Source organism: Rhodnius prolixus, unplaced genomic scaffold (assembly GCF_049639745.1).
Source record: "Rhodnius prolixus isolate KJV_2025 unplaced genomic scaffold, Rpr scaffold_1, whole genome shotgun sequence".
Classification (NCBI taxonomy): domain Eukaryota; kingdom Metazoa; phylum Arthropoda; class Insecta; order Hemiptera; family Reduviidae; genus Rhodnius; species Rhodnius prolixus.
Window position 1 is genome coordinate 21,091,443 of NW_027411581.1, and position 21,212 is coordinate 21,112,654.

General features: G+C 33.6%; 3 protein-coding genes across 5 annotated transcripts in view; 1 reads left to right on the top strand and 2 right to left on the bottom strand.

The window, feature by feature from the left end:
* Window positions 1–641: 641 nt before the first annotated feature.
* Window positions 642–9,000, top strand: dib (Cytochrome P450 302a1, mitochondrial). Of its 2 annotated transcripts, none has more exons than XM_074133988.1 (9): window positions 642–990; window positions 3,155–3,308; window positions 3,614–3,848; window positions 4,813–4,994; window positions 5,086–5,290; window positions 5,373–5,541; window positions 6,533–6,781; window positions 6,870–7,076; window positions 8,466–9,000. In XM_074133988.1, the coding sequence occupies exons 2-9, from the start codon at window positions 3,167–3,169 to the stop codon at window positions 8,571–8,573; spliced, it is 1,497 nt and encodes a 498-aa protein (XP_073990089.1). In that variant the 5' UTR covers window positions 642–990; window positions 3,155–3,166; the 3' UTR covers window positions 8,574–9,000. The 2 variants fall into 2 exon arrangements, with proteins under 2 accessions (XP_073990089.1, XP_073990078.1); XM_074133977.1 differs by having other exon boundaries at window positions 3,167–3,308.
* Window positions 9,001–9,102: 102 nt separating this feature from the next.
* Window positions 9,103–13,762, bottom strand: LOC141457251 (uncharacterized). Its single transcript, XM_074133963.1, has 3 exons — window positions 13,476–13,762; window positions 12,279–12,564; window positions 9,103–11,149 (listed from the first exon to the last, which is right to left on the bottom strand). The coding sequence occupies exons 2-3, from the start codon at window positions 12,279–12,281 to the stop codon at window positions 9,341–9,343; spliced, it is 1,812 nt and encodes a 603-aa protein (XP_073990064.1). The 5' UTR covers window positions 12,282–12,564; window positions 13,476–13,762; the 3' UTR covers window positions 9,103–9,340.
* A 4,118-nt stretch (window positions 13,763–17,880) lies between these two features.
* The window catches only part of LOC141457276 (uncharacterized), a 63,947-nt gene continuing 60,615 nt past the window's right edge, over window positions 17,881–21,212 (bottom strand). For both annotated transcript variants that reach the window (XM_074134028.1, XM_074134019.1), the window contains exons 2-3: window positions 20,106–20,902; window positions 17,881–19,466 (exon numbers count right to left, since the gene is read on the bottom strand). In XM_074134028.1, the coding sequence (XP_073990129.1) occupies window positions 19,271–19,466; window positions 20,106–20,902 (993 nt within the window). In that variant the 3' untranslated portion in view covers window positions 17,881–19,270. The remainder of the gene's footprint in view (window positions 19,467–20,105; window positions 20,903–21,212) is intronic.

Below are 21,212 nucleotides of genomic sequence, written 5' to 3' on the forward strand. Positions count from 1 at the left end.
TTTCTTGTTAACGCAGCTTTTTCTGCTAGTGTGTGCAATCCTACAAGAGGCCAGCATTACCATGGTAATATCCTTTAATCTCTATCCAGTAAGCTATTTATGCTTCTAGTTTCTTGATATTTTAAAAACAAGTAAGGGAAGCGTGTTTGTCGGTGGGAGGAACGGATTTTATACAAGTACTTATAGAACGATGTTCCAGTGTCTCAATTCCAAAGCTTCTTCATAGTGATACAATAGACTTTTTTATCCATGAAACGGTTGTAGAGAAGCACGCGACGCGACATGTACTCTCCATATCTCCTATGCCACATATATGTTATTGTGCTATTAATTGCTACCCACCCTTAGTTGTGCAAAATGTCATCAATTAAGCTTTCTTGAGTCAATCTAATGTTTGTTGGCTCTTGGTTGTCCATTCGAAAGATTCCTCATTATTGGTCATCTGATGATAAGGCCTGGATATATGCACAAATTTCAGAAAGGATTTACTGCAGCTCCTAACTTCATATTTTTATTTCTACATTACCCTTCGGTCTTACAAGGGTCGGTTTTAATTCTTCATCAGCCTCTCGAAAGAAGCTGGGGCATTGCATATTTCGAAACACATCGCTTTGGACTGACGAGAACTTGTTAAGAAAGCCGACATTTCTCTCGATCCACTGAACTTGATTATCCATTACTTTGATTTATCGATACTTTTCTGGTAATTTATAGTAGTTTAAATTCATCAATACTGGTTTAAATATGTATCGATACGTTCCCGACTATCGCACATCGGTAGGGTATATGTGACGTTTTACTTGTAGTGAATTTTGTTTAGAGTAGTTTTGAGATGGTTCGTGTTGTTTGGAATGCGGAGTTTCGGGGTTATAATCGTTCATATGAACTGTATGAAGCTGTAATCTCTTCACTTCGCAGATAGCACAACTAATTCTACATCATCAAACCTCATCAGTACCCTAGAGGAAAGCATACAACAACGGTTGCCAGGTATAATTAAATAGTTTGTAACATAAGCACAGAAATCTATCCAAACTGAAATTTACAATTATACTGGATGCGTATTAAAAAACATGCTGGTAAATTTGGCAAGTAAAAATAAACAGATGTGTAGATCAGTGCGATATCACGGATGATCAGCAGCAACAGGTTTAAGAGCTTTTTTCTTTAGTTCTTCTTCATTCATGACTAGATATGATAGCTCTCTAGTCCTGCAGTTAATCACACCTGGTTTCCATTCTTTCTTTTTTTTTATCCAAATTTCTTGTCCCTCAGTACATTCTCTCTTTTAGATACTTTGATCGTGGTAACTTTTCTGTTTCCCTATCTCCTTCTCCATGACTTCCTTCGGATCTTAGTTCAACCTATCTAACACTATTTATTCTTTTCATAAATAACTCGGCCGGTGATTTATGTGCAGTTTAGTTCTTCCGTTAACTTAGTAACAACCTTGCTTTCTTTTTATTGAGGGCTGCCTCCTCCGTCTTACCCCGCTAGATACCTTTGTTCCAATGAATCGTTCCAATAATCTATCAGACTTCGAGTGGTATTGTGAGATCCTGGGGTGCTGAATCGTTACTGGAGAAATAGATTAATCTATTTATGGACGAATTGTAGATTCTTTGGTTATATTTCTCATTGTGGCTATTTCTGACCACTTGGAGTTAGCATCCATTTCCACCATCCAGTAGTTACTTTGGAGTGGTCCAGCGAAGTTAACGTGTATTCTCTACCATGGTTTGCCTACATAGTCGTGAATTTCAAGAAAATAATTTTGTTTTATTAATTTAAACTACTAAAATTAAATAAGGATTTAAATTTAGTGAAAAGGGAATTTTATTTTATTTCGGTTAAAAGGCAAATTTTGCGGGTTTGACGATTTAAAATTGTACAACACAACTAATTCTCATTTTATGTAATTGCAACATCATCAGCATTAGCATATCTTTGCCATCCAGAAATTAGTCGATTTATCCAATCACTGTTAAAATTGGATCCTCCAAATTCAAAGGATTTCACATATGTCATTTTTGCCTAGCCCTCAGTGGGAAGTTTATCCAGGAAGAAAGTTACACAGTTGCTTTAAAAGGCGATAATTTGGCAGAGTTCTGGGAAAAGGCAGAACTTCGATCTCCTAGTCATTCAATTTTTGGACAATAATTTGTGAAATTCATGTGGGCAGCCACTGTTTTGCATTAAGATAGTACCCCTTTTATTGACGAGTGCCGACAGTTATTGGTATAATTTTCAATACATCCGTCAATTTCTAGAAAATATCTCCATGCATTGGTAGTTTTACCGGTTTTCAAAAATGTATGGAGGATGACACCATCGCAGATCATCACACTCTAATCAGGTTTAATTTATTATTATTTTATTTTTTTTGCTGGGTTTTGGTGATTGGGAACTATTAGCGGGACTCAACCTTGCCCAATCGCTGTCAATAGTTGTTCAGGAGTCATTTTTTGTCACAAAACACGAGTCGATCAAAGCTCAGGTAGTTTTCAGTTCGCAAGTACATGTAGAAAAAAATTCCACACTTGAAAATGTTTGTCGATGGTTTAAATTATGAGGCACCCACTTTTCTAACTTACCAATGCGCTTTAAATCTCCAAAATAGCAGGGTAGCAAACGTTCATTTGCGCTGCAATGCTACGAACCATTCAAGGTGGGTTAGTTTCCACGATGTTCTTAAAATTGTTCTTGGGTTCCGAGGTGTTTTCGAGGTCAAGATTTTCAGACTGGATGTTCTGGAAACATTTTTAAACATGCTTTCACTAATCCCGTTGCACCAAACTGCATTTATTTTTCGAGTGATTTCAACAGCGCTTTGCCCAGACATTTGTATTTAAAAAAAGTAAATCGACCAAATTGCTTCCTGGGCATTTAATAGTTTTAGAGTAATGGAAAAAACAATAAAGGCTAAGTGAAAAACAAGATGAAGTGATTCACAAGATAAAATTTATTTATATAAATCGAACAAAACCAAACATTTAAATGATTGAATACATAATGTAAAGTATATGATTTAAATATAATTTTCTCACGAATTCAGTGCTACATTTAACACTTACGAGGCTAAGTTCAATCTTGGTTAGTTCTTTAGTTACATTGGTTCCTATCCTATTTAACTTAGTTATTTAAGTAATTACAGTTTGTTAATTAGATGGAAGTAACTAAGAGAGGATTGAAGCAGTTAATATCTTCAGCTATTCAAGCTGATGTATCTGCAAAACCATTTGAATGCATACCTGGCCCAAAATCACTACCAATTTTGGGAGGATTGTGGAAATACTTGCCATTAATAGGTAATGGAATTCACCATTTATGATAACTTAAAAATTCATTTTTATTTTTTTCTTTAATAAGAATAAGTTTCAACTTTTAAGACCAATCCAAATGTCTTTTGAGCTAACTGAAGAAAGTTTTTTTCTTTTTAAGGAAATTTCTGTACAATTAATATCTATTTTATATTTAGAACACTCAAGTAGCTTACCATTTTCTTTTTCTTATTCTACTACAAAACTAAAATGCTTATTTTGAATTGTTAAATAAAAACCATAATTGCGACTTATGTAAAAATGTAAAGAATTTGTAAAATCTTGTGCTACAGGTAATTACGACCTAAATCGCCTACATATTACCGGTTATAAAATGCAAGAAGAATATGGAAGTCTTGTAAAGCAGAATATGGGTGGAGAGGTAATTGTTAACGTATTTGATCCAAGTGATATTGAACAAGTTTATAAATCTGAAGGAAAGTTTCCTGCAAGAAGGAGCCATTTGGCAGTTGCACACTACCGTTTGTCGCGACCACACCTTTATAATACTGGCGGACTTCTTCCGACGTTAGTAATAATGTATTGCTTTCAATAAGTTTTTTTTAAAAATTTAATTAGTGAAAATTGAAACTTGATGTTTTTTACAAATTAATTAGTTGAAGGCGCTAATGGCCAAGCAGTCGATGCGCCCCCCCCAAAAAAAATTAGTTAAATTTTTAATTAATTTTATATCTTAATTAATTTTATATTTTGTGGAAGAGGGTAAGAGAGTGAGGGGGAGAGAGTATGTGTGTGTGTAGCATAATTCTAAAACAAGAAATCTCAGAAAGTCCAAATGTAATATTTTGGATTTGGATCTCGAGTGATGCAATTGTAAGGTGTTAGATAATATCTGCCATTAGAAGAACACTTCACTGAATAGATTTTTAAGTTTTTGAGATTTTTATGACAATAGCTGTTTCATTTTGTCTAAAATTCGTTTCCTCATTGCAGACATGAAGATCTGTAGCTTTTATTTAAAACATCATCTCTGGAAAATGCTTCTTAAGGCAGTTGTAGGCAAGAGGTAGAAGTGGGATTAAGGCTTCCTCTAAACGATCATTAAGTGTAATATTCTCCTTACGTATAAGCTAGTGTATGAATTCAATTTGTAATCTAAAATTGTTGAAAATAGATTGAGCAAAAATGGCAATTTGCTGAATAAAGTTTGTTGTTTTTAGCTTTTTTCCCCTCTAAAGTTGAAGTTTTAAGAAAATTTCATCAGGTTCACATTTCAGGTTAAAAATTCGTGTGGGTGTTTACTCTTTCTGATTTTTAATGATTAAAATTTAGTGCGAAGACGTTTCGAAAATTTGATTGGAAGTATGATGAATCCTCTTAAAAAAAAAAAATTGTTAAAGGAAGATCTTTAGATGCCTTTGATTTATTGCTATTTGCATAATTTTTTCTAACAACGGTTGCTCATTTATTATCATTTTTATTTGGCTTAGCTTTTTTTTTTTTGCATTTTTGTATGTTTTTTTTGTTCTAGAAATGGAAGTGAATGGTGGCGTTTGAGGAGTACATTTCAAAAACCACTTGCTCGCATTCAGGATGTGAGATTATTTCTGCCTTCATCCGACAAGATAATCGGAGATTTTCTGACGACATTCATTGGTGAAGGGGTAGTGATATATGACTTTCTTCCACATATTTCAAGATTAAATTTGGAATGTACTTCCATCAAATTTTTATCGATTAATTTATAGCTATATTTTTACTTTAACTACTATAAAAATTTTTTAGATGGAACTTTTTTTTTCAGTAACATGGTCAGCATTATTCGGAGAGAGATTAGGTAGTTTCCACTCAACTCAATCAAATTGTGATTCTATAGTTGCTGGATTAATTGAAGCTACAGAAATAGCAAATTCTTGTATTCTTCGGACGGATATGACAGAAACGATTTGGTCTAAGATGAAAACACCTATTTATAAGAAATTAGAAAAGAGCCTTAGTTTCATTGAATGGTATTGCTTTTTTTAAATTAAAAAAAAAAGAAAAAGTGTAATATTTTATTTTTAGCCATATTTTAGTTACAAATTATTGAAGTGTTGTAGATAAGCAGTTAAATAAAATAACAACTGTAACAGATGAATCTGCCCAAAAAAAAACAGAAGAAACTATCTCTTTAGTAGATAAATATTTGAAATTTGAAGAGTCTGACCTGAAAGATGTTCGTGGAATGGTTTCTGACTTAATTTTAGGTGGAATAGATACGGTAATGTAACTAGAATATTTGATATACTTGGTGTACTTGATTCATTTGATGTAATTTTTAATACCCATACAACTTAATTTTTGTTCCTTAAACGATTATTAAGTTTTTAGAGGCATTATGGGACCTATACTTGCTTCTTTGAAAATTGGTGTTCATTTAGTGTTCTTAGATTTAGGTTTTCTGAAAAAAAAATCTGTTGTGAATACTCTCTCAATTTTTTTGTTTTTCTTTAATTCCAAGATTCTAACTTACACATTTTCTTCAAACTTGAAAAGCAGAACATACGGTCAAACCTGTTTTTGTGCGGTCTTTTTTAATGCGTTTTTTTGTGCGATTTATTTTTTTGTTCGTTCTTTTTGATGCGTTGTATGAATATGTATCGAGATTCTATATATTGCATTAGCCAGTTTCATTATATGCTCATTGTATAAACCAGGATACTTCAGCAGATGTTTAAAAAAATACACACTTTAAATTCGTGTTGCTAAGCCTGTATGTGTCATTAATAGGAATGTAACCGCAAAAACATCCACGTTATTATCAGAAATCGTCGCGTTAGCACATAACATTTGCGGAGAAAGTTTTGACACTTTCAGCGAAAATGATCGAAATGATTAAGGACGAAACATTATATTTATTGTAGATGTATTAGTACCTTTTAAATAAATTAAAAATTATACAGAGAAGTGGTAATTCCCGCTTTAATCGTTTTCTTTCCGCCAGATCCCATGGGATATCTAAAGGAAAATTGAATTTGTAGATCCTCATATTTCTTGTTTTTGAGTTTATGTTTTCTTTAATACATAAAGAGATCATTTTGCTTTTAAAAACTCATTTTCGAAAATTTGTAATGAAGGCAATTCTTCCCTTAGGGCGATAAATCAATAATCTTATATGTTTTGAAATTTTATTTTATTTTTAATTAATTTATTTTGATAAATGAATTAATTTTTATTTACTATTTAATATTTGAATTCCTTTGTGTTTTTAGACATCTTATACATCATGCTTTATTTTGTATCATATATCACGCAATAAGTTTGTTCAAGAACGTTTAAAAGCTGAAGCACTGAAGCTATTACCCAATGCGAATTCGCCAGTTAGTCCATCAGTGTTAAACGAAGCTATTTATTCAAGAGCTATTTTAAAGGAAACGTTTAGGCTTAACCCTATTGCTACTGGCATCAGCCGTAATTTAGACCAGGATACTACTCTTTCAGGTTACTTAGTGCCAAAAGGGGTAATTATCTAACATTACCTGCATTTTCTATAAAAAAATTAATTTTTTATGAAATACCTTCTTAGAATCCAATTTTTAATTGTTGCAGACATTAATTATTACTCATAATTTGGTGGCTTGCCGTTTAGAAAAAAATTTCAAAGACCCACTTACATTCTTACCTGAACGTTGGATTCGAGGAAGTAAAGATTACTGTAATGTTTCTCCTTATCTAGTCCTTCCATTCAGTCACGGAATTCGTACATGTATTGCTCGCAGATTGGCTGAACAAAATTTGCTGAGCTTTATATTGAAGGTAAATAAACCTGACTAATTTATTATTTATCTTCAAATTTTTTCCTTAATATGTAAATATGTTCCCCTTTAATCTGTACTAATGTTATCTGATGAGTGTATTAGGCACTAAGCTTGAAATCTCAATTTCTGTATTCTTTCATTTTTGTGTACATACGTAAAGATCTTCAATTTCTTCTAATTCGCCTTAAAAAGATTAAAAAGTGAAAAAAATAAATTTAACCTATTAACTTATTAAATTGTTACATTTTGGAAACTTTATTATTTGAAATGAACCTCGACAAAAATGGTTTTCTAAAATATGTATATTTACCAAAATTGAAAGAAACGTTTGGTTACTTAAAATCATAGAATAAATACATTTGTTGTCAACATGACATACCATTAAAATACTGTCTGCTTTAATGTTGCGGTCTTTATGATTTCACGTAGAAGATAGAAATGGTTTATTTTACAAAATTTGGTTCCCTGTTAGTCGCAGTTTTTCGTTTTAAATATAAAATAAATATGTGAAATATGATATTGTTTTTAGAAGTTGGCTATTGGCCTTATAAGCGGGTGTTGGTCTAGTAGTCAAGAGCGTGGCTTTGTAGTTGGGAATCCTGCGTAAGACTACTTTTTATTTGTTAGAAAAAATTGTTTATTGTAAAGTACGAGCTTCCGCCCCCGTCCACGAAACCTAATTAACGTTAAGCCTTGCCTGAAAAATAGGTGATTACTTTCTCTTTGCTTTTTGGCCTTATAAAGGTAAAAGAAAAAAAAAACAGAAAAAAGGAAGAAGAAGAGTTGCTAAACGGAAGTTACACTCTACAATCTAGAATCATGATGTTAATATCCCTAAAAACGTAAAATATACACCTCATGTTTTAGAAAGTTTGGAATTATATGGATCTGAGGCATGGAAGCCCATAAGCAAAATGCAGAATACGTGTGAAAAAAAAAAATTGTTTTTTTGGGGGAGGTAAAAACGTACCGTTGCAGAGCATATTATGCTAGATGGTCGCTGAAGATATGGACAAGAATGAGGATATCCTCTACAAGAATTTGAATAAATTCTTAAAATAAAAAAGTTCTCAGTTTACCCTCCCAGAAGGTGCTGGATCTTGCTGGTAACTGAAGACATGACAGCGCGAAGTGCAAGGAACCCTGATTGAGCAAAACACCATGGCCAAGAAGAAAGAGAACCTTATAGACAGACCCTGGTAGCGTGAAATCGAAGTAATACATTTGAACTTTCTACTATGTGAGTGAAAGCAAAAAAAAAAAAAAAAAAATCTTCAGAAATCTGTTCTTTATTATTTTTCCATAATGTTTTACAGACATGGTCTATCATTTTTGAGGGATTACAAAAATAATAATAATAACTTAAAATATTGTTTTGTGTTTCTAGGTTGGAAGAAATTATTCTCTGGAGTGGAAGGGCTCCCAGCTGGACGTGGTAACTCCAATTATATGTAAGCCTGATAATCATGTTGCTATTGCCTTCAAATCTATTTAGTTTACATTGAATACTTATAGTATAGTGAATATAGTGAATATTTTTTTAAATAAATGATAATAAAAGTATGTTTATAATTTCACTGTCATTTAAAGAGTTTGGTCTTTAAACATTCTTAAAATGGAAGGGTTTCAGAGTAATAAATTTAACAAAGTATCCTAAAGGATTGTAGAATCATGTAATTATTTTCCCTCGCTTGAGAGAAAACGCATGATTGAGTAGGAATACTGCAATAGTAATGTCAGAAGTAACAATAGAGGTAAGTTTTCTCGAACTCTTACTGTAGTTCGTTGTTCATAACATGAAAGCATGCCGTTAGAAAAAAGGAATCCTCCACTCAATTAAACAACAGCGGCATACTTACATTGAAAGAACTAAGTATTTTAAAAATTCTGTTTTTTGTTTTGCTTTATAGCTGATTTAAAGTCTATTCTAAAGAAACATAAAGTTTAACCAGATAATTTTAGAAAAATTAAACTAGTTGCTGAAAATGTTTGATGACTTGAAATTCATTAAACAATTAAATTAATTTATCATTCAATTACTTTATACAAAAAATATTTGTCTTTAAATATAATTATTACTAGCTAGTTATTTTGTAATAGTTTTTTATTTTTTATAAATAAATAATGGAATTTGGAAAATACAGCACAAGATTAAAGAAAAAATTACTTACAAATTTCATTTGTTTTAATAAAAATATATAAAAACTTAAGTGTAATTTTTTTACATATTAAAATTCTTACTTAGCTTTATTTATTAATGACTTAGAAACCTCCGGGTGCACCATAAGTGGAAGCAGGTTTTGGTGGTGGAGCTGGTAGTTCATAATGCGAAGGCGCTGGAGCTGAATAAGGCGCTGGAGCTGGGTAAGGCCCTGGCCGCCTAGAAGGATGAGGTTCATGGTGCGGTGCGTGTGCGTGTGAAGGGGATGGAGGAGGTGGAGGTGCTTTATAAGGTTTGGGCGGTCCATACTTTACTTTAAGTGGCTCTGGAGGAGAAGGTGCAGTTGGGGGGGCTGGTGGGGCAGGTGCAGATGTAGTATAGGGACCTGATGATTCGTGTTCTTCTTTTGGTGGCTCTGATAGGTGAGGATGACCATATTCTGGAGCGGGTGCATGTGGCGGATATGGAGGTAGCACAACCGCTGGATGTGGAGCTGCCGGCCTGTTTTCGTCATTTGTTTGCTCCGGAGGAGATGGATGTCCATACTCTGGAGCAGGCGCTGGAGGTGGTGGTGGAGGAGGTAATGGCGCTGCATAAGGACCAGGCGGTGGTCCGTACTCATGATTTGGAGGTTCCGGTGGCCCATATTCTGCTGCGGGTGCCGAAGGTGGAGGCGGTAGTGGAGCTGGATAGGGAGCTGGCGGTCCATTTTCTTCCGTTGGTGGCTCTGTTTCGGATGGAAGTCCGTACTCTGGAGCAGGCGCTGGAGGTGGTGGTGGTGGAGGAGGTAATGGCGCTGCATAAGGACCAGGCGCTCCGTACTCATGATTTGGAGGTTCTGGTGGCCCATATTCTGCTGCGGGTGCCGAAGGTGGAGGCGGTATTGTAGCTGGATAGGGAGCTGGTGGTCCATTTTCTTCCGTTGGTGGCTCTGTTTCGGATGGAAGTCCGTACTCTGGAGCAGGCGCTGGAGGTGGTGGTGGTGGTGGTGGAGGAGGTAATGGCGCTGCATAAGGACCAGGCGGTCCGTACTCATGATTTGGAGGTTCTGGTGGCCCATATTCTGCTGCGGGTGCCGAAGGTGGAGGCGGTATTGTAGCTGGATAGGGAGCTGGCGGTCCATTTTCTTCCGTTGGTGGCTCTGTTTCGGATGGAAGTCCGTACTCTGGAGCAGGCGCTGGAGGTGGTAGTGGAGGAGGAGGTAATGGCGCTGCATAAGGACCAGGCGGTCCGTACTCATGATTTGGAGGTTCTGGTGGCCCATATTCTGCTGCGGGTGCCGAAGGTGGAGGCGGTATTGTAGCTGGATAGGGAGCTGGCGGTCCATTTTCTTCCGTTGGTGGCTCTGTTTCGGATGGAAGTCCGTACTCTGGAGCAGGCGCTGGAGGTGTTAGTGGAGGAGGAGGTAATGGCGCTGCATAAGGACCAGGCGGTCCGTACTCATGATTTGGAGGTTCTGGTGGTGGTGCCAGTGGAGGATAAGGACCTGGGGGACCATATTCTTCGTTTGGGATTTCTGGTTCTGCTGGAGGTCCGTATTCTGAAACTGGTGAAGGAGGCGATGGCGCTGAAGCTACTGGTTCTGGAGCTGGATACGGATAATCATCTTCTGTAGATGGTGTTGCTATTCCTGGTGGTCTGTATTCTGTGTGTGGAGATTCCGGGAAAGATGGCTTCTCTTCGTGTGGAACTACTGGGGCTGCTGGATGAGGAGCAGCTGGAGCATAAGGAGCAGTGTTCGAAAAACTGTCTTGTTCATTGTCTAATCCAAAACCATTACCTTGATTGTTGTCGAAGCGTGGCAGAAGGATATTAGTATGTACAGGTCTGTGAAATATTCGGCCTCTGTGGAAAAACACAGCATTGCCGCTCACTGAAAGGATTATACTTCCCCATATTATTAACACCAGCTGGAAAATATTCAAGTATTGAGTTAGTAAATACATATTGCCTTGGTTTATAAGGGACCAAGTATTTTGGTCCATATTTATTCCATTTTGTCTAAAATATAAGAATCAACTTACTGGTTAATTAATCTTTTTTTTTACTTGAAAATTCGCCTGTTACTATCAAGTTCGTAACGCATGATTTTGTAAAAATTATACAATAATTATCTATATAGTCTGACCATATTTTGAAAGTTACTTGCGGATTGATTGATTTACTAATCCTTTCTTAGATTTATTTATAAAAATATTAATGTTTGGGTAAAGCGTCACTTTACTGTCAGGTGAGCCCCAAGATAAATATTTTGATATATAATAGAAGATAGCCGGATATCATCTACACTTGTTTAAACAAATAAGACAGCTTTTTTTTTCGGAATCATTATAGCTTCTAACATTTTTAGGCTTGGCTTTGCTCTCTAGTTACGAAAGTATTTATTATTTTTTAATACATTTGAACGTTGAATATGGGAATTAATGCATTCTTTTTGCTTAATAGAAAAATAAAACAAAGTAATATTTTCTAGGTAGGGTAGTCCTACATATATGTGATCATTTTAGTAACCCCTAATTAAAACAATGTGAAAGTTTAAAAGAGTATTATTTTTAAAGGGTAGTAGTAGCGCAAGCATTTTACTTCATTTATTGATATCTTGAGAGCTAAAGCTAAATCATTTTAGTTTGAAACTTTTTTATGATCATTTTTAATGGGACTAAATGGGACCCTCAGTGACTGATTTGTTACTTTTAGTGTAAGCAGTCTCATTTTAAAGTTCTTCAGAAAATTAGGGCGTGCGTCATTTATTTTCTCAGCAAATTGCTTATTGCACTCATTTAGCTTAGATTTTGACCCGATATTATAAAGTATTGAAATTAAGTGGAAAAATGTGCCTTTTGTTATTTGTATTTCTATTGATGGGAGAAAAATAATAAAATTAACAATGGTAACTTTATATTTACTTAATTTTTGTAAACTGATAGAGCTACTTAAGTGATATACTGTTAATTGAAGATTAATTCTAATTCTAAATAAATTATTTTGTTTCAAAAAATTCCTTAATTAAAGAAATCATTACAATTTTTTAGTACTTACCATAGCCGGTTGTGTTTCTTACTGATTTCATTCTGGAAAATTCTTTCTTATATATGTATATACCCCTTCTATGAACTCTTTTGGAATTTTATGTGAAATCTTACTGCTCTAGGGAAAATTATTTGTGTATGTGTGTGTTTCGAGTACATTTCATAAACAACTTAATTTGGAAGATGTAACATTCTCTCAATTTTTAGGTTTATATTTTTAAATAAAATGGTCTCGTTTACTTTTTAATCACTTTAATCGAATATTCATTCGGAGGCGGAACTGTTCATTTAATAGTCTGAAACACGGTAACCAAAGAAATTATTCCGTAGAGTCATACCACCACAAAATAATGTTAAAACATTTAGTATTTTTTTGTTTTTCTGTACAGTTAAATTTATCCCTTTCTGATGTAGATTAACAATGATTTACAATGGAATTTATATCAAATCAATAATCAGATACTTAGTGCTGATACAGAAATCCTATATTTTGAACTTTGGTTAGTTAAGTCTGACACTTAAAAAATTGAAAGACTAAGGTTATTGCGGGCTGTTAATTGTGGAGCGCGAGGAATGGAAGATTATTAAGTCACCTGGAATATATAAGAAAATCAGTGTCACTGAGTGCAGTCCCGTATCTGCAGTTATTTAAAAAATTATTATTTTAAGGATAATTAAACTTCATTTTAAACATCTTTTTGGAGATTTCGTCTGCTATGATTGAGATCCGTCCCTTGATCTCACCTTAGAAAGAAATCAGATATTACTTAACACAAGTTCATTTCTCCTAAACATATCCTTACCAATATTCTTTCTAATACATAAATCAAAATATAGATGTTTACTACTAAGGAAAATATTAGAAGCTGCGCATTAGGTCTAGACTCAAGGAATTGAAAGAAATTGAAGTTTGCACATTAAGTTTGTTGGAAATTGCTTGCTGGACATGTAGCATCTGTTCTTAAAAAAAACAATGGCATATTCCTTAATAGCAGAAGACCTCATTGGAATACATCTTTTTTCAGAATATATTGATTGTTTTTTAAGAAAATCTGGAACTTTAGGATACTGGTCTGATCTATAGCCTACAATTTTCTATTTATGCTTTTAAATTGCTGAACTGCAACTTTAGTTACATACAAATTTTGGTTTCTTTTAAAGTGATCTCCAGGGATCTACTTAATGTCCACTCCAGTTCCTTACTTACTTGAACCGAATGCCACGCTCTAATTGATAATAGTACCATTCGATGATGTTGTTATTTCTGAAAATTGAGATCAATTTGTCACCAAGTGTTAGCGAAGGATTCAGCTGGTACCTTCATCAGCCCAGTAAATTATCTGGTAAACTCCCGATCAAAAGCTCACGTTTATTCAATACATGAGGGACAGGATCAACTGTGGCAAGCCGAAATTTAAGAAATTTCTTAAATAAAATATTAATTTATTGCAAATGATTAGTTTGTTTAAATTTTTAATTTGGTAATCATGATAGCTACTTTGTTGCATATGATCTATAAGTTATAAAATAATTACATTTTACTTTTCAAGTATTTAATTACTTAACATCCAAGGATCATAACCAAGTAAAATTTCCAGACCACACATATGTTAAAAGATTAAAATAAAAATCTAATTTATAAATGAAGAGAGCAGCCACACACGTCATGGTTTTATAATAGCCAATAATTCTCCCAAATATTGGTGCAAATATCCATTATTGTTTTTCATTCATATCTTCTGTACTATCTTGACGTTATTTTTTATTTTATTTTATTTTTTTGCGGGTTGTTGAGCGAAATCGGGGAATAAAATCTTAAAAGGTTACTTCTTTCTGAATTGATTGCATTAGCACGCAGAAAGTAATTTGACTTTTATCTGAATATTGTTTTTTAAAAATAATTCTCACAATTTTCTAAGCGTTATCACTCGAAGAATATGGCTAACCAGTAATGTTTGGGATAAAGTCAAAAGTTACAATAGAGTCAGTTTTTGTGAAATCAAGATAGGAAAATAGCAAACTTTGTTAGTCCAGGATTCTTGAAGACCGTAAAAAAACTTATAGAATCTAGGTTATATCAATATTAGAGACGTTATTCTCAAACGAATATTGAAACTGTATTAAGATGTCAGACGGGCTCTTCTGCAAGTGAGATATTATATTTCCTCCCAAGAAAACGTTTGACAAAGAGATAAAGATAAATCACCTTTTGCAAAACTGAATATTGTAAATAGTTACATTCTTTCAAACTCTTAAGATTGACAGTTGATATTTTTTACTGGTTAAGATTCAGAAAATGGAGCATAATATTTCAGTTACTGGATTTTACCAGCTTTCTTGCATTTCAAAGAAGACAAAACAAAACTTGTCATTACATAGACGTGCGCTTTAACAAAAAATATGCTGATGGTCTCTCGCCCTTAACCAGTGTTCCAGCACACGGTACATACAGATTAGTCCAAAAACAGGCATGTTGAATACCTAGTTTCTTCACACAGTGTCAAACCTTTAAAACTAACAAACGTCAGGAATGAGGCAAGACCCAGATTTTACTGTTTTTGCTCTGTTTTGACAATGTATTCCCGTCCCAAACCTAGGAACCTTTACAAGCGCAAATATGTTAAAACCAATTCGTAAATAAAGCAAAAGTATTTTATCCTTCTGGCGGCCCTCTTTTTTTTTACAAACGGATCTTCTATGAGACCAAATTATGTATGCGTTTCCTAAAGAGCCATACCTCTTTGATGTGATTCCTAAAGAGACTTAACTTTTGTTACCAATACTCCTTTTAATTTTTTCTCTTGCGCCGATGTGAGTTTCCAAAACATCATCTCGGCGCTAACCTGAAATAAGGCTCTTATCCAAAACGATTTGCTTTTTTTTTAACTAACCAGTAATATATTCTCAGGCAGTGCATGCTTCGAGCAGCGACCTTTTCTGACATAGTTCCTCGCTAATAATTGAAATTACTACTTGGTTAAGATTACTTTCTTCAATTGTTAGATTAATAATGTATTATTATATTTCAGTTTCAAGTTAAATTGTTCAATTTTTTAAAGTGAAACTTATCATTTGTGGCTATTCACTTATGAAGCATAAACTTCATTAACAGCCGATAATTGCTAAAAACAAATGTCTCATTAGAGGTAATTGTTCTACAGTTTTAAACTAATTGTAGATCCATTAGTATATGTGATTTATGTTTATTTTGTCAAACTCTAATTGTTAACAAGGATATTCTTCTAAAATTATCACATTCCGTTTTAAGTTTAAAATTATTTCTCAAGGTTCCTGGAAAGCTGAATGTTTTCCTATTTTTCAAATTTCGGACAAATAATTGTAGTACATTAACAAGGTCACACATTATCAACCGGATGTTGTAGTCAGGAATAAAAATTAATGATTGATGATTGTGATAATAAAGGTAATTTTCACTCTTTCAGCCAGAAGTATTTTCATTTATTCTATACAGCAAAGAAGTTCATACTAATTTCAATACACACTACATTTTACGATGTTAGGCTGCAAAAATAACGGAACATATTGTTGAAATAACATAGATTCTATAAGTTTTTACGGACTTCAAGCATTCCTTGGCTCAGTGAAAAGATCTTATAACAAAATTTGCTATTTTCCTAAACCTGATTTAGCAGAACCTGACCCTATCTTAACTAATGACTTCATCCAGACTTTACTGGTTGGCCATACTCTTCGAGTGATAACGCTTAGAAAATTTTGCCCTAAGATTTTCTCTTCCTAGGGGCTTCACTGACCATTGACAGACAGCTATGGTTGCCCAACGCCAGTACCACTTTTGCTATCTTGACAGACGTTATCATAATGACTTAACTATCTTGAGTCTATACCGTTTGTTCGATACAGGATCGGTGGTAAGATCTTAAAGGAAGAATTCATCAGCTGCACCAGATGTCGGAATTGAGAAGATCATGCTTGAAGCCAACAGTGTATAAGAAGTTAGAAGACGAAACTGCCTCAGAAAACTGAGACAAAAACTTTTCTTTTTTCTTTAAGCTGTGTGAAACCGTGCTCGATTGTGTATTAGGAAAGAGGTCGGCAGTTTGAGAATATTCTCATTAAATTACTTGTAAAGTATTAACTTGCGATTTTTTAAATAAATAAAGTTTAAATTGAATACAAATACGATTCAACTCTCCCCTGTCACACCCTTTAAACACCATGTTTTTTCATACTTTTGTGGTAATAATGAATCAACGAAATCAACTAACAAAAAAATTACACCATTAGAACGTTATCAAATCAGTTTTTTAAAATGTGAAAGTTTATATTTTCATTGATTGGGAAATTTTTTAAATGTTAAAATTCCTAATTTTCAAAAATATTAATGTTTGATTTGTACTTAATTAATCCATGTTTGATAGATATAAGTCTTAACTGACTGTAAATTCAATACTGAATCCGACACTGAGCTTAATTCTGGGACTAAATAAGTCAAAGTTCAAGAAATAGTGATTTTATTTTAAAGTCAGGTTTAACTGAATCCGACGAGTTGTTGACGCACTGGTTGCTCCTGTGGAGATCCCAGTTTCGGATCCAGCTGCTTATATTTAGATTTTTTTCTTCCTTGGAGCCTCTTACCGCTCACTTCTGTACTATTCGGAGGCTAACAGTGCACTGAAGAGGACTCCAAGCACCAAAACCGTCAAATGATTAAAACGAGAATAAAGACACGAAATTAGAACCGTAACCATGAACAAGGGTCCGATTTATATTTTATTTTATTTATTATGTATTGTGTCAACATCTACTTGTTTAAAATCTGAACGTATTCTCAATATGTAAATTGTGTTAAATACCTAATAATTTAGTTTTAATTCTTATGGGATCCAACACCCTTATCAGAATGGATCTAGAAAGAGTGTTTAGAAGGTCGCAATGCTACTTTCAGTTCTTAGCGCTTAGAATAGAAGCTAATAGAAGATTATCGTGATTTTGGACGCCGGTAGGGATGAGCAATGAGATGCTAAATTATTGTGGAATTCAGAAAGCGAGAATATCTAGTTTTTTCGCGACTACTCCAATCCAAAATTTGCCAGCATTTTGTTTTACAAAATAAACGGGTTTCGCTTTAATCATTAAAAATGATGTTAGAAACGAATCCAAAAATAATATCTACCCAGTAAGAAAAAGTAATAATTAATGTGCTAATTCACCTGAAAGAAAAAATTAAAATTAAGAGAAATCTGCAGGATTTTTGTTGACAAATTGGATAACTCTTTAATATTCTTTTTCTTTATATTCGCGATATTATTTTCCCTATCGTTTAAACCTATTTTTTAAAAATCCTTCTTTTATTCTGATTTTTACTGATTCCCAAAGCCGTTGATTAAGAGAAGGTTCGCTTTGATCTGGAAATGTGATTCCTGTTAACCTTTGTCTATCTACACTTTTTGTCAGTTTTAGTTTTAATAACTCTCTTATAAAATTCCTTGCTCATAAATTTTCAAGTTCACAGAAAAAAAAAAAAAATCATGAAAGAAAATAACTGTTGGTAAGCCATTTACAAATGATCAGAATATGGGTGATATTTTGTATTGAACTCAAAAGTTTTAATAAAGGAAGACAACAATTAATCGATTTGTACAAATTTAATATTTTTCAATTAGTCGTACAATTTGTATTAGTAACTTGCCCTTTCTTACATTCTAAATATTAAAACGATTTATTCCTTCAAGTACAGATATAAATAGGTCTTTACAAAAATTTAGTTAGAAATCTTTAAGTTTAGTACAAAATCAGCCAAATATAAAATAAATTACGCAGAGAGTTTGTTTTGAATGTATTGATTTTCAAAATTTTATCTCTCACAGATACTAATTCATCAAGATTTCTACAATGTAAGAGAACTCATCTTTCTCGCGCTTATAAGTTTTTAGACATTGAAACCATAGTACATTATATATTTTCTCAATGTCCAATGATTTCAGTGTCAATTATGGCACATCAGTAAACCCTTACAGGGTTAACGATCTTACCTTAATCGTTTAATTCGGCTCACATGTTATGAGCAACAATTATAAATTATTTACTCTACATAATGTCGTTTATTCTGTCGACTAGGATATAATTCTACTGGTTGCTAGTATTTATAATTAGAATAACTTTTTCATGATGTGGACAACTTTACTATTTAAAATATCTAGTCAAAGTTTGTTAAAGAATTGTTTGTACAATTCAGGCCACACTTAAATAATCTTTTAAATTTAAATATTGAAATTTAAATAATATTGACATAATTTGAATGCCATATTTAAACCATAATTCAAAGGTTTTTACAGTTTCAGATAACTTTTAATCTGCAAAATTTAATAGTTCTTGTTGGTAATTAAAGTTAAATTAATTAATGTTTTGTGGTTTTTGTTCATTTTTTATTTTTTGCTAATCAGCAATTTGAATTAGTTTTTAGAATACAATTTGATGAGCGAAATATATATTTTTTTTTTACGATTCACTCCCTGTGAATTGCTAATAGTCTTCACTACTCCAGTAGAATAAGATAAATTAAGTAGGTGGCACTCGGCGCCAAACAAGGCTACCCTCCTACGTTTTTTTCTATGTCCGGGTTTTGGAAATTCACACGTTTGTCAATGTTAATATATTGTTATTATTTAAACATTAAATATTCTCAATGTCCACACCAGATGCTCGATAAAACATATCATCTGCAAAAAACTTAAAAACCTATCACGTCTTTAAAGCTAAAACCAAAGTCTTATTTTTATCCACGAATTATTATTTTAAACTATTGTGTTACTAATCTTTAAAGACTTTTTAATGTAAAGTTATAACTAACAAATAACAAAATTTACATGTTAAGTTATAACAATAAATAAATAATTTTATATTACATCACTTTTACTCAAAAAATAGAGAAGATTGAGATAGACCCTAGATTGTTGTGACGAGATCAATGCGATGTACCTCATTTCATCTCTGGATTCGTTTGAAAATGTGGCACAAAAATCAGAATCGTGGATCGTATGGAGTAGCCTGGAAGCCCACATATCTATTGTTCTTTCGATGAACAAAACCATCTACAGGCGAAGTATTGTAGTAGATTACTCTTCTAATTCCAAAAGGGTCGATATAACCGAAACTTCCAGCTCTTTGATCCCCTTGTAGAGTTTCTTCTTCGTGATAGTGGCGAGGTAGGTAGTATCTGAAAAGGAATTTGATTTTACATTAGTCTCAATGAGTATAAAGTTATTTTTTGATTGAGAGATATATTAAGAATGTAAAAGCTTCTCTAACGTATTAAGTAAAGTTAACATATTCACCACTTGAGATCTGTGATGGGCAATACAAAACATTTTTTCGATTTTTTTTTTAAATAGTTTTATTTAGTTACAATCAACGCATATATTGCGTTTCAAGCAACAAAGATAATATATGATTCCCAGTGGTAACACCCCAACATTTCTCTATCTATTGTATATCTCTCTTCGACAGAGAGTTTCCCCTCTTTAAATAATCTTTCCTTTAATGAAATAATTTAATAATACGTTCAAAAACTTTGAAGAAGAAAATTTCTACCAAACATAATTTTTCTCCCTCTGAGACGAATAAATATTTTTAAGTGAAATAGGGGATGGAAGGCTGTAGCACCTCAGAGATTCCATTTCAGGCAAGCGCTTTTTTATTTTCTCTTCCTGCCAGTGTCTACAGTTCCGGAATCAGATTGTTTAGATTGTAATGTTACAACAATGTATCTGATATTGCGTTGTTCAGACTTTGGTAGCCAGTGATGAAAATGTTGACGCACCTTAATAAGAATGACAAAAAGATAAAAATGAGATACCTGAAGCCATTGTGCGTCATAGCCACTCCGTCATACTGAGGAGGCTCGCCTTGTCCAGTTTCATACCTTGCAGCTCCCACACTCTCGTACGCCTTTTGATCATATGTGATAGCATTTGGATTGAAATATGGTCTGAAAGTTTGCGGTCTCACATGAGATGGTGTAGTTGAATAATACGGAGCCGGAGTAGACGGGTATTCAATGGGAGCTGGTGTGGTGTTTGGCTCTTGTCTAAAAGGAGCAGCTGTCGATGATGGCAGGCCATTGTTTGATACTTCTACGATTGGTGACTTTAGGTAAGTACTGAGTGCCAATGGCGCTGGAGTGGTAGCATATTGTTTTTCTTTCAGATAATCACTCAACGATATTGGAGCTGGTGATGTTACAAATTTTTCGTTGAGGTAATCACTTAACGATATTGGGGCAGGCTTTGTTGGTGGACGCCTTGTGGTTTGTTGTAAGCCAACTCCTCCTTGGCTAGGTAGCTTCTTAGAAACGGACACAGCTTCACCTATTGGCATATCTACTCCCACCCGTACCATTTTAGTATTTACTATTCTGTATCCTTTGTCATCCGCTATGTAGTCTCGTAATCTGAGAAAGCCGTTAGCGTCAACCCAACCATATGATCCTACTACTGTACCATCCTGCAGTCTCTTCTCTTTACGATATTGCCCGCTAATGGTTTGGTATTTAAAATATCTTTCTGGACCTTCGTCAGTTTGAATATGATACTGGGTATTTGGAGCAGTATCCCAGCCTCCTATTTTGGCTCCGGCGCTCCAGGCATAGCAAAGCTGAAACATGTAAAACATAAAATTAATGATCTTATTAAATTGCATTATTACGAGTAGTTATTTAAAAAATACTAACACCAAATTACAAGATTTGATGATAAATTATAATCTTAAATGAGTGTAAAAATTTGTTAAAATAATTCAGCTTATAAATACGTATCACAATATTTCGCGAGCATTTGACTCTTCTTTGCCAGATGATATTGTATGCTAACTAGAGCGTGACATAATAGATTCTCCGGATCTCGTTGATATTGGGTTACTTGGACAACAAAAGGATTCATGATTCTATTCAGTTGTAGGAACGTTA